A 13,728-nucleotide genomic window follows, 5' to 3' on the forward strand; every position below is an offset into this window, starting at 1 on the left:
GTTAATGACAGCATGGACTCACTTATATTGAACAACACAATTAATCAACAGGTGTTATCGCAAACCACTGCATTTCTCGTATTCAAAAAATACAGGCCATTTGCTCATATTTAATCGTAGGTGCTAAGTTTGTCATGGAGCAGTTCTCCTGGAAGTAAATCTTTTGTGCCATTACAGTCCAAGCCTCCTAGATGCTGTGACTGAATAGGATCCAAGTAAATTTCCAACAGATGGCCTCTATGGACTCGGGGTAGTGTCACGTCCTCAAATCCCACATGCAGGGTGAGTAACCTACTTCACTTCCGAAATTTTTTTAATACACTAAATATGTTCTTAATCTATTCTCAGTTTGACGAACAGTCACTACAGCCTCATAACATAGGCAACAGGGTGTTACTGTAATCTGATTAACCACCACCATTTACGTATCAAACTCATTTTTTCAGATGAAATTATGTGGCTTTATGATTCCATAACAGTAATTCAAGTTGAGTTCTGCTGCTTGTTATCTATTCTCCTTAAGTACATATATCCTCAGCTAATTCTTCATTACGGAAAATCAGTGCAGATCTAAAACACACATACAAATTAATAAAGCTACACTACTAAATATTTTATGTGAGGCACAAATTAAATGGGCTTCAGCATTTTTTCTACTACACCTGATCTATGCACACTTTCAATTCCACTGTACATCATTCACAATTAATCAACTATCTCCTAGCTTGTCGAAGTATTTTATTATTAACAGAAGCATAAAATTCTGATTAGTCTTTATTCAATAAAACAAAAGAATATCAGATAAATCTAGTATGTACTTCAAGACATCCTCTCTTTTTTTTTACCCTTCATCATAATTATCTACATCTACACTCTGCAAACCACTGTGATGTGCATGGCAGAGAGTACATCCCATCTTCCATTCATGTAAGATGTGCAGGAAGAGTGATTGTTTGAATGCCTCTGTCCATTCAGTAATTATTCTAATCTTATCCTCTTGATCCTTATGTGAGTAATATATAAGGGATTGTAGTATATTCCTACAGTAATAATTTAAAGCTGGTTCTTGAAAATTTGCTAATACATTTCCTCAGGATAGTTTACACCTATCTTCAAGAGTCTTCCAGTTCAATACCTTCAGTATCCCTGTGACACTTTCCCACAGATTAAGCAAACCTGTGGCCACAAACCTGTGGCCATTCATTCGGCCCTTCTCTGCTTATGTTCAGTATCCCTTTGTTAGTCCTATCAGGTACAGATTCCACACACTTGAGCAATATTCTAGAACCGGACGCACAAGCGATTTGTAAGCACTCTCCTTTGTAGATTGATTACACTTACCCAGTATTCTATCAATAAACTGAAGTCTACCGCGTGCTTTACACATGACTGAACCTGTGTTGACCATTCCATTTCATATCCCTACGAATTGTTATACCCAGGAATTTTGTATGTGTTCTACAGTGACTCATTGATATTATAGTTATAGGATAGTACATTTTTTTGATGTGTGAAGCACACAATTTTACATTTCTGAACATTTAGAGCAAGTTGCCAATCTCTGCGCCACACTGAAATCTTATTAAAATCTGACTGAATACTTATGATGTTTCTTTCAGATAGAATTCATTATAGATAACTGCATCATCTGCAAAAAATAAACTGGTTTTACTGTTAATACTGTCTGCAAAACCATTAATACACAACATGAACAGCAAGGGTTCTAACAGACTTCCCTGGGACACACCCAAAGTTACTTCTATGTCTGATGATGACTCTCCATCCAAAGTAACATGACGTGTCCTCCCTACCAAAAAGTCCTCAACCCAGTCACAAATTTCACTTGATACCCCCATATGTTGTACTTTTAACAATAAATGCAGGTGTGACACTGAGTCAACTTGCTTTCCAGAAATTGAGAAATACTGCATCTACCTGGTTGCCGTGATCGAAAGTTTTCAGTACGCTGTATGAGGAAACTGCAAGTTAGGTTTCACAAATCCATGCTGGTTGGTATTGAGGAGGCCTTCTGTTCAAGAGATCTCATTGTGTTTGAGGTCAGAGTATGTTCCAAAATCTTACAACAAATCGACGTCTAGGATACTGAACAGTAGTTTTGTGTCTGTCTGTCTATCTATCTATAGCCCAACACTAATGTTTATGGTACAATTTTAAGTTACTATGGAGATTAGGTGCTGCTCTAACTGTGGCAATGGATTGCCCACACAATCATACTTGCAAGACAAACCTTTGATCTACATAAACTACAACAGATATGCTTCTCTGTATGACACAAAGTATACAGGAATACACTGTGGCAATGTATATCCACAACATTTCATCAAATGACCACCTCATCCACTTCCTCATCTTCCCTAAGACATCACTGTAGATAAACCCAGGGAAAACACACTAAGTGACGGTCTGGTTTACTCATATGTTGACCAGACTAAATATCTGTTTATACTTTTGATCAGATGCCTGAACACCTGTTGGCTCCAGTTGGGCTCCAATTGTTCTTTGGCAGCTAAGATAGTATTGGAGGTAATTGGTGTACACTACTCAGAACTCTTGAGTTGCTCATCAGTTCACAGGGCCTACTGAGCAGCTTTAGGTGGCAGTTCAGAATGAAGTTTCACGATGCAGCGTCATTTGTGGAGTGTTCATGCAGTCACAGAAATCATTGCTTAGAATCAATAGTTGTTCAACAGAATCAAAACAACCAACAAAAAACTGTTGCTTCCCCATTTGCGAAGTGTGTGCTGTAATATGCTTTTTTTTTTTTTTTTTTTTTTTTTTTTTTTTTTTTTTTTTTTTTTTTTGGTGCAAAAGGATCTTAAGCATCTCAAACTCATGAGGATGTGTGCCTACAGTAATGAGTGGAGGAAAGTTTACACAATGATTTTGATACTTTAAAAGGAACTTTTAAAATGCTGGTGATGTGATGATTTGCAGAGTGACTGCCCCAGGTATGTAGACCACTGGAATCTTATAACTAGTGGGCCACAAACTGTGATCTGATCCACAATTGATGCCCTGGTTGACAAGGTTATTTGTGTTGGATGCACCATTGTTTACACAATTGACACTGAGAAGATCAAATAACAAAACTGTGTGCAAGGTGAATACTAAAAATGCTTATCGAACAACACAAAAACAGAAAAGAATATCAAACAGCTGAGTATTTTTTACTGTTGTCAACAAGATGGAGATGATTTGTTTTTTGGCATGGTTATGAGTGACGAGACACTAGTATCTTATATCAATGCAGAATAACAATGGCAACCAATGCAGAGGTGCCATTCAACTTCACCAGAACCAAAAGAATTCAGGCAATCTCATTATTGAGTTGTAAAATGTTGGCTACCATTTTCTAGGATGAAAAGTGTGTTCTTTCCTTGACTTCATGGAATTTGGGTCAACTATTACAGCTGATGTGTACTGTGAAACACTCAGCAAACTAAGATGTACCATTTAAAACTGAAAGTCTAGACAACATTCAGCATTTCTGTTAGGAGCTTTTCAATCGTTTGCTCTATAGTTCCAACCACACACCCAGTGACTCTTGCCTCTCAAATAAATTTTCACTCTATGGAGTAGTGCACACTGGCCTGAAACTTCCCGGCAGGCGAAAACTGTGAGCCTACCCAGAACAACATCTGGATATACCCATCAGCAGAGCATTTCCGAACACGAAAGATGAAGGTTCAAGGTTTGAGTCCCTGTCTGGTACACAATTTTGATCTGGTAGGATGTTTCACTATTATTTCATTTTGCATTTGAAACAACAGGTTGTTCAAAGAACACAAGACTCATAGTCAGTTGGTTTAATTAATTTGCAGAGTTCTTTCTTGCAGATGAACTGAAGATGTTAGTGTGACTCACAAAAAGGTGCTTGGAAGTGGATGGCAATTACGTGGAAAAGAGGATTACATTTTCAGGGAAAAACTGCCAATAAAACCTTTTCTAATGAATACAGAGTGAACATCAATAAAACTGACAAACTACAGGGATGGGTTTCCGACTGGAAATGGAAGAAAAAGGTCCTACGAACATATGTCTGGAAACAGACGGTGTATGTGGAACGACAACAAATTGTCTTGGAAGACAAAACAGAACTGCACTGCACTGCACTGCAGTCATGTCACAACAGACGTCCAAAGTGGCCTCCATCAGATACAGTGCATTCAGCTGTCATGCATGATACACAGGCATACTTTGGCTTACACCATGTTGGCAGGCCACTTGCACTAAGCTTGTACTAGGGTTTTTCTCAGTATCGTGTAGAACAAGGTCTTTCAATCTGATGTACACAGTCTGCCACCTCCCTATACATTCACCTGTCAGAAAGGACCCCTGATCACACAAATGTTCAAAAAAAGACTTGAAATACTGTGTGATGTATTAGGTGTCTTTGGGTGTTTTTGTTTTGTTATAGCCATGGAGCCTCTCCATCTGCTTGGCGGTACACAAACACCATCTCAACTTGTTCCCAACATCAGTACCAGACCATTATGCTGCTTACAGTATGCTACGTCAATCACAAAGCCTGCAACACACAAGGAGCACACATCATATGGTCAGAGGAACTTTCATTTATCAGCACCGCCTACTGTGCTAACAATGCATTTGGAGGCATATGTTTTTCCTCCATTTTCTGTTATGAATCTGTTCCTGCAGTTTGTCAGTTTTATTAATGTTCACCCTGTATTTTTATTATGGTAGAACAGCTCTTACCCTTTGAACACACCTCATATGTTTATGAACACAGACTTTCCCAAACATGCCAATGACATAATTAATGTGGATCATAGTGTACTTTAGGAACAGGACCTGGTTTGTGGACTCTTTATTTTTCACAGCAGCTACAGAAATTATAATTCCTTTTTATAATGAGCAAATTTCCTTTTTGCTCAAAACTTCTCCACATTGTACAGGGTAATTCAAGAAGAATACCGAAACTTTGAAAATCTGTATTTAATCAAATAAACATGATGGGACCTTGGGTAATTAATCAATGTGAAAAGTACTTGAAGTTTTTTTTTCAGTAGAACGCAAGTTCATAAATGTTCAATATGACTGCCTTTAGACCCTCGAGCGACATCCCCCTGATACTCGAACTCATTCCACACTCTGTAGCATCTCCGGCATAACAGTTTGGATAGCTGCAGTTATTCCTTCTTTTAGTTTCTCAGTGTTAGCTGGTAGATGTAGTTGAAACACCATATCTTTAACATACCCTCATAGAAAAAAATTACAGAGGCTGAGGTCATGGCTTATTGGAGGCCAGTGATGAAGGGCTCTGTCATGAGCTGCCTGGCAGCCAGTCCATTGCCATGTATATCTTTCATTCAAATAGGCACGGTCAGATAAGTGCCAATGAGGTGGTGCCCCATCCTGCTGGAATATGAATGGACATACCACTTCTTCAAGTTGAGGGGACAGCCAATACTGCAACATAACCAGATAGGTTTGCCCAATTACAGTTGCACCTTTGAAGAAAAAGGGAACAAAAACTTTATTGGCTGAAAGGGCACAGAAAACATTCACCTTAGGTGAATCACATTCATGTTGAAATTTTTCCCAAAGATTTTCAGTGCCCCATATATGGACACTGTGCAGATTCACTTTCCATGCTATGTGAAATGTTGCTTCAGCACTAAAACTAGCTTTGAAATAAACCAGTCATCTGTTCCCATTTGCTCAAAGACAGACTAGCAGAACTCTATTCTTTTCATCTTATCACCTTTGTGAAGTACTTGAACCAATTGCAGATGATAAGGTTTCATTACTAACCTTTTCCTTAGGACTCAGCAAATGGACAGATGCAGAATTTGCAGCTCTATGCTAGCTTGGTGGGTTGATTTTCTTGGACTGCAAGCCAATGCTTCCTGAATGCAGCCAACATTTACTTCACTCGAGCATGGCTGTTTGGAACTTTCTTTGGTTGATTGGTTAGTTGATTTGGAGGAGAAACCAAACAGTGAGGTCATTGGTTCCATTAGATTAGGGAAGGATGGGGAAGGAAATCGACCATGTCCTTTCAAAGAAACCATCCTGGCAATTGCCTGGAGTGATTTAGGGAGATCACAGAAGAACTATATCAGGATGGCCAGATGCGGGTTTGAATCATCATCCTCCTGAATGTGATTCTAGTGTGCTAACCACTGCACCATCTCACTCATTCACCCTTTCTTTGTGAATTGTTTATATCAAAGTACGTTTGCTGTACTCAATAGCACAAAAAGCTTTTTGATGAGTCATCCCCATCATGACAATGGAAATGAAGGTTACATATTCAACAGCACTCCTAGTGACCAAATGAAACTTCAGAGATTCCTTCAATCAGCAACAGAAAGAGTGTAGCTCTTTTTTTCTTCTTTTCAGAGTTCTTGATTTTCAAAGTTGTGGTATTCATTTTTGAGCCTTTGATTGTGGCACCATACACAATCATTAAACCGGCTCCAGGGAGGTAGGGTCCCCTTTCTTATTCCTCCACTGGGGAAATTCCTGTATGGCGCATCCACACATTGCGGGGGTGGGCATCCTACACTTCAGTTGGCCGGGGTGCTATGATGGCTGAGTTCAGGCAGGGACCCAATCCCGTGGGGTATAACACGGAACCCATGCCCAGGGTTACGGGTGAAGAACTTAAATGGCAGCGATGGCAGAGAAGAAAAACTTAGGAGTAGCGTAGCTGGCAGATGGGGCAACCCTCCTTTCTGGTGATTAAATGAAAAGGGAACGACTGCCTTGTGGTGGAGGAGAAACTACAAAGGCTAAGGGAGACAACTCCAACAGAAAATTCTTGCATTAGGCCTAGCAAGCCTGTAGGAAAGTCTTCATACATTGCTTTCAAATCACAGACAAGCCTCAGAATGAACCACTCAGGATTTGACCCCACTGCTTCTTCTTTAAGTACTGGTGTCAATGATGGGAGACCTGATGATATTCATCAGTACAAGAAAAGGAAACCAAATGGACTAAAAAATAACCTACATATTGACACCATTAATATATTAACCCTCAATGGAAAAATGGAAGAAATGACAGATGTACTAACAGAGAAGAAAGTTAGATATTTTGGGATTAAGCGAAACGAAGTGGAAGGGAAAAGCTAAGAAGAATTTGAGAGGAGGAGGAAAACTGTACTGGAGTGGGAATAACAGGTTTGGAAGAAATGGTGTGGCAGTGATGGTGAATAAGAATGTACAAAGCTGTATGGAAAGTGTGAGATGTATATCAAACAGGATCAGAATCTTAAACCTGAGATTACAAAAAGAAACACTAAAAGTTATCCAGATTTATGCACCTCATGCATGATGTAGCGAAGAAGAGAAGATGGACTTTGAAAATGAGTTATAGAATCATACAGAGAGTGCTAATATAGTGATGGGCGATTTTAATGCACAGGTAGGCAAAGAAAGAAAGGGATTTGAGCATATATTGGGATGTTTTGGATATGGAGGCAGAAATGAAGAAAGGGAAAGACTCCTGGCTTTGTGCCATAGGAATGGAATGAAAATAGCAAACAGCTGGTTTATGAAGAGAGAAAGTCATGTTATCACCAGATACAGTTGGAATGGAAGAACCAAGAGTAATTGATTATATTCTAGTAGATAGTGAATGGGGAGAGAAAGTAACAAATGTGAAGGTAATTCCAAGTATGAGTGCAGATGGAGACCATATATTACTGTTGGGACAATGGAAAATGGATCAATGTGTGACAAATAGAAAACACAAGAAAGTGATGAGGATACAGGATTGGGAACTGAAGGAGAGTGAAAGTGCTGAGAAGTATAGAGAATTAATCACACAAAAATTTCCAAAAGAAGTTTTCTGCGATGTAGAAAAAGAATGGAGTTTATTCACAGGCACTTTAGTCAAAGCAGCTCAAAAAGTATGTGTTAGAACATCTGGAAAGGAAAAAGTAAGACAGACACGTTGGTGGGATGATACCACAATCCAAGCAGTTAGAAGAAAAAATGGAGCATGAAGAAAGTGGTGGAAAACTAAAAATGACGAGGACCATAAAATATATAGAGAGGAAAAGAAGGCGTGCAAAGGAATAGTGGAAACAGCAAAGAAAAAGGCATGGGAAGAGTTTTTACACACACACACACACACACACACACACACACACACACACACACACACACACACAAAAGAAAAAAAAGAAAAAACCTTGAAGATGTGAAGAGCAATAAGAAAATGTTCTATAAAATGATGAAAAATAAAAGGAAGGCTTCTGAAGATGGAAACAGAGGATGGTACTGTGACTGAAGATCCAGGGAATAAAAAAGATCTCTGGAGAGAACATTTTAAGAAACTGTTAAATGCTGAGGAGCACGTGCACAAGGAAACAACAAATAATGCAGAAATTGAGAGAAGTTGGGAAGCAGAATTAGGACAAATTACACAGGAAGAAATAGAAATAGGTGCGAAGAAGATGAATGGGGGGGGGGTGCGGGGGGGGGGGGGGGGAAGCCCCAGGACCTGGTGAAGTATCAGTGGACATGATAAGAGCAACAGGTCCAGTGGGAATGCAGTGGCTGTATAGAGTACTACCAAGTGTGTGCAGAAATAGTACAATACCTGATGATTGGAGAAGAGGAGACATTGTTCTCTTCTTCAAAAAAGGCAATAAAAGACTTTGTAAAAACTACAGAGGAATAACCCTTGTGAGTCATGCAGCCAAGATTTTTTTTTTAACTTACTAAATCGAATAAGTGGAAAGGGAGAGAAAGAGCCGAGTGAAGAACAGCATGGGTTTAGGAAAGGAAGAAGCACGATCGACCTGATATTTTCTACCTGTCAACTGTTGGAAAAAAGTTGGGAGCATAACAAAAGGGTTTTTATAGACCTAGAAAAGGGAAAGACTCTGGGAAGAATCGAAGAAGATAGATACATTAATGTACATAGGACACAATTGTAGAATTAGAACACCATTGGGGAACTCTGAATACTTCAAAATAAGACAAGGACTTAAACAAGGAAGTATTCTATCTTCTGCACTTTTTAATATTGTGATGGAGGGAATGAATAGGACAGTTAAAGATATAGTAAAAGAAAAAGCAAAAAGTTTATTTTTGCAGATGATGTGGTAATATGGGGTGATAAAGAGGTAGATGTACAGTTACAACGTGGTGCGTGGAAGGAAATAATGAAAAGGCATCGATTAAAAATAAATAAAGATAAGAGTGAAGTAATGGCATTTGGAAGAGACAAAGGGATCAATGGAAATATTACTGTGAATGGAGAACCCCTAAAAGTGGTAGACAGTTTCACTTATTTAGGGAGTGAAATATCTAGTGATGGAAGAATAAAATTAATAGGAGGTACAGAACTGAGGCAATTTCTACCAAACAATAAAACACCTGATTTGCAATAAGGAAGTTTCAGAAAAAGCAAAACTCCTTATGTATAAGAGTTATTACTTCCCTATTGTCACCTGTGGAGGAGAAACATGGACAATGACAAAAAGGGACTGGAGCAGACTGTAATCAGGGGAAATGAAATTTCTCAGAGCAGTTGAGGTAAAAAAAGAATGAGAGTAGTAAGGAATGTAAATATTAGAAAGGGCCTTAAACAAGAAAGTATGAGAGAAGAAATTGAAAAAGAGAGATTAAGCTGGTATGGGCATGTTAAGAAGATGTGTGGGCAGAGACTCCCCAAAATCATGGGAGAACTAAAGATGGATGGAAAAAGACAGAGGGTACGCAAGAACATGGTGAAATATGGGAGTGAGAATATCTGTTGAAAGGAGAGGTGTGACCTGGCAACAAGTGGAGGAAGATAAGTGGTGGGAGGACCGAGCCAAATGGAGAGGACTCATCAGCACCCAGCAGAGAGAAAGAGAGAGAGAGAGAGAGAGAGAGAGAGAGAGAGAGAGTGTTTTAGTTATCCCTATTGCCCAAAACCTCGAAAACATTACTAGTTTTGTTTATAACTGTGCCGCTCACTTAACCAAATAGTGATTGCTCTCATTATTTGCATTTCACACCAGTGACTAATTCATCAAATTATTATTTGTTGATATTAAATGCCCTTAATCGTAGCCCATCACAGATTTAGTTTTAAGTAATTGCAATTGAAAGCCTCTGTTAGCCATGCGCACCTCAATAAATTTCTATCAGACATCTAACAAGCTTCTTTTTTTTTTTTTTTTTTTTTAAGGTGTGCTAAGTCGGACCGCAAAGTTTTAATTTTGATAAAATGTGGGAACAGTAATAGTGGCTTCTAAATAAAATTATTTACCATCAAATTGTGGTTAATTGTTGTTTTACCTTCTAAAATATTCAGTAATACAAATTTTAAGTGGAAAGCTGTCTCTCCCAGAAGGTAATAACAGCTCAGAACCCTCCATTAAACAAGAGAGAAAAACATAGAATGTATAGTAAGCTACAACAACAGGTTGTCTGGCACATATAAGGCAAGAATTGCACACTATTGTATAATCTGAAGGTCTAGACACATTAAAATATACCTGTGCGAGTACTCTCCTCAAGAGGTGCAGTCTTCTGGCAAAGTCTTCTCTCGTGATCTGGCAGTTGTGCACCCTCACACACCGGAAGAGCGCGTCGTGGGACAGAGGCCGCCTCGCAGCTAGCATTGCGTTGAGCAGTGGCTGAACCTTGGCGAACTGTTTCCTGCTGAACAGCCGCTGGCACAGCCACAGGTACAGGCCATTCAGAGTTCCCGGTATTTCGCGAACCTGAGGATGTCGTATACAAACACATTTTAAAAAGGCACATTTATCTAAAATTACATTACAGTAATCATATTCTATACGAATATTTAGAGGGGTGTCCAAGATATGAAAAGAAGTCAGAGATACATGTGCTATATGACTGAGGACCTATTTTAAACTGCAGGCTTTCTCAGTGAATTCCACTGATGAAATCTTGAATTATCAGTTGAGGATAGTATCTCAATAAGTTTCCTACTCATCGTCATCATCCAGTGAAGTTCACAAGAAGATTAAAAATAGGAAACATGTCAACCCTTTGCTTCAAGACAATGATGATATTGACAACACACTACAATAAGCAACACATCTGAATATGAACATCCCTATAATATGTCTTCACAAACATTACTTCAGTGTGCCATTTGTGTGCTCATTGTTCACTGGTGCAAGTGCAGTGGCAGATTAGTTACATTGCGAATTAACATATGTGCTATTTTAAATCTCTGGTATTGATTTGTTCTGGCCAAAATTAAGCCCTGCCTATGGTAGCAGTAGCATTGGGGATTTTAGTACCTTCTAGATTTCTCACTTAATAGAGATTCTTGAACCTATATAAGCAGGCTTCCATAGCACTGCTGGTGTCTCTATTCAAATGTAACCAGTTCAGCTTTTTTAGCACTCCCTTCACATTAAACTGTGTGTCTAACCAACATGCAACCACTCATAATGTCTTCCTTTGCATATGTTCAGAACCCCTATAGTATTTGGCATGGAGCCTACACACATTAGCAGTGTTTATTTATTTATTTATTTATTTATCAGTCATGCCATTGTAGAAATGATCTTGTCTTACACAGAAATTAAGAATATGGAATGTGCAAAATGAAGCTGCCTACTACATGTATCAGTAAATTTAAAATTTCTTTACATAAGAATAGTGTATAATAATTTCTTTCCCATCAATAACTACATAGGCCTATAGAATAAATAGTAATACATTGGGTTGGAGCATAAATTCACAGCATTTCTCCATACTTTTAATAAACACAACGGATACACATACCGGAGACCATAATCACCAACAATATATTCTCCCTCGCTATTTACAACAGTCTGCCAATACTGCAGTAACTTTCCGAACCTGTGACTGTAGAAATCACACGGTTTTGAAGCAACGAACTTGTCGAGCCATCTTTGGAGCGCATTTTAATCTGGAGAGAAAGTTCCTTTAAGGTTGTTCAACAGAGAGCAGAGAAGATGAGAATCTGAGGGCACTAAATCAGGTGAATAAGGTGCATACAATTGCTCTTGGACTGCGCCTACAAGACATCTCAGTTGCTGACAATAAATGTCAGCAGTGTCAGTTACGCCCTGTGGAAGCAATCTGTAGTACACCCATTGTCGCTGGTCCATCAGATGCATAATGTTATCTTCTATGGATGTGCGTGTTTGTACTGGGACCTGCCGCTTATGTTAGCGTAAGTGCATCATTTCTCATTAGCAGTAACAATACAGGATAGGAACGATTGGTGTTGTCCACGAGCCAATTTAATAATGGCAAGCAGAGACGCACACATGGCCACCTGCTGATTTTTTTTATTTTGGTTTAAAGCATGTGGAACCTGTATGCCTGATTTTTTAACCTTGTCCAATGCATGAAAATGTTGCATGATGGTGGAATGATCACTGCTCAAAAAGAGAAAACAATTTTCTTGTGATGTTCTGTCCACTGGGATTATCCACGTACATGTTACAAATGTTTTTGGCTGCATAAGCTGCTTTCAGCCCTCTACTGAACTCAATTAGAAGAATATTTTGGGAATGTTCTGATTACTCCACTGGGCTCTCCATTTTCTAGCATCCACAGCTCCACTCACTATCCCTAAATGACGAATCAACATTATGTAAACACAAACAGCAACACTGAACTACAAATAAAAAATGACAGTAGATAAATAAACCCATTGCAAGCAGAATACCAACATAAAAAACAAAAATGCTATGAACTGATGCACCAAACTAATAGATAGTAAAGTGGTACAATATAAAGTGAAATACACAAAAATATGAACTTCTCATACGAGTTATCACACAACTGCATTATATATATATATATATATATATATATATATATATATATATATATATATATATATATATATATATATATATATTGGAGATTAACTTATAAAATAAGCTTCTTGCCCTTAAAAATGTTGATTTACTGAAGAGCAACATTTATCAATTAAAAATTTTCTACGTATTAATTTAAAATTTATATTATCCTGTAAGTCTTTAATGAACTGCGCCAATGCATTATAGAGTTTAATATCCATATGGCTTAAATGTTTCTGAGTTCATGATGTTTCGATTTCTTCTATGTGGATACCATTCTCCTTGACAGCTTTGCTTAAGAGTTCAAAAAGAAACACCCAATTTTTTAAAAAAAGTGACAATTTTGTTGTGTGAGATACGCGTGTGAACAAAGCACTGTTGGAAAGAGCAAACTCTTGAGCTCTGCATGGTTCCCACTAGGTAGCCACACTGGCATCTGGAATTATGGGAATTTTTAAATCAAAGGATTACTGAATGATGGATCGGTCACACTGGACCAAATGATTCAGCCTTCCGTTACTGGCCTCCAAGGTCATCAGACCTTGCTGTATGTGATTTTTTTCTTGTGGGGGTTAATAAAAGACTCTGTTTATATGCCACCACTACCAACAACAATGAATGAACTGAGACATCGCATAACAGCAGCTGTGAAAGCTATAACTAAAGACATGTTTGCTGCAGTGTGGGAACAATTTGAATACCACATTGACATATGCCATGCATCTCAAGGCATATTGAACACCTATGAAAACGTGTAAAAAAAATCATTGTATATGTTTATTAGTTTCAGGAATACAGACGTGCCAAATCGGATGATTCTTTTTGATACACCTAGTATAAAGTGATGGCAGAGTAAGTATTCCCAGTTTCCTGAAAAGAGGTCTGCAGTGAGCTCATGTAGGACTATGGGTAATTAAACGAAC

At 38.4% G+C, this 13,728-nt stretch overlaps 1 protein-coding gene across 1 annotated transcript in view; it reads right to left on the bottom strand.

Annotated features, from left to right (window-relative positions):
• Positions 1-13,728, bottom strand: part of LOC126203883 (ankyrin repeat domain-containing protein 50-like) — a 520,870-nt gene that overhangs the window by 106,588 nt on the left and 400,554 nt on the right. Inside the window, exon 7 of the mRNA XM_049938265.1 lies at positions 10,487-10,714. Coding sequence (XP_049794222.1) covers positions 10,487-10,714 — 228 coding nt within the window. The remainder of the gene's footprint in view (positions 1-10,486; positions 10,715-13,728) is intronic.

Source organism: Schistocerca nitens, chromosome 9, assembly GCF_023898315.1.
Source record: "Schistocerca nitens isolate TAMUIC-IGC-003100 chromosome 9, iqSchNite1.1, whole genome shotgun sequence".
NCBI classification, from domain to species: Eukaryota; Metazoa; Arthropoda; class Insecta; order Orthoptera; family Acrididae; genus Schistocerca; species Schistocerca nitens.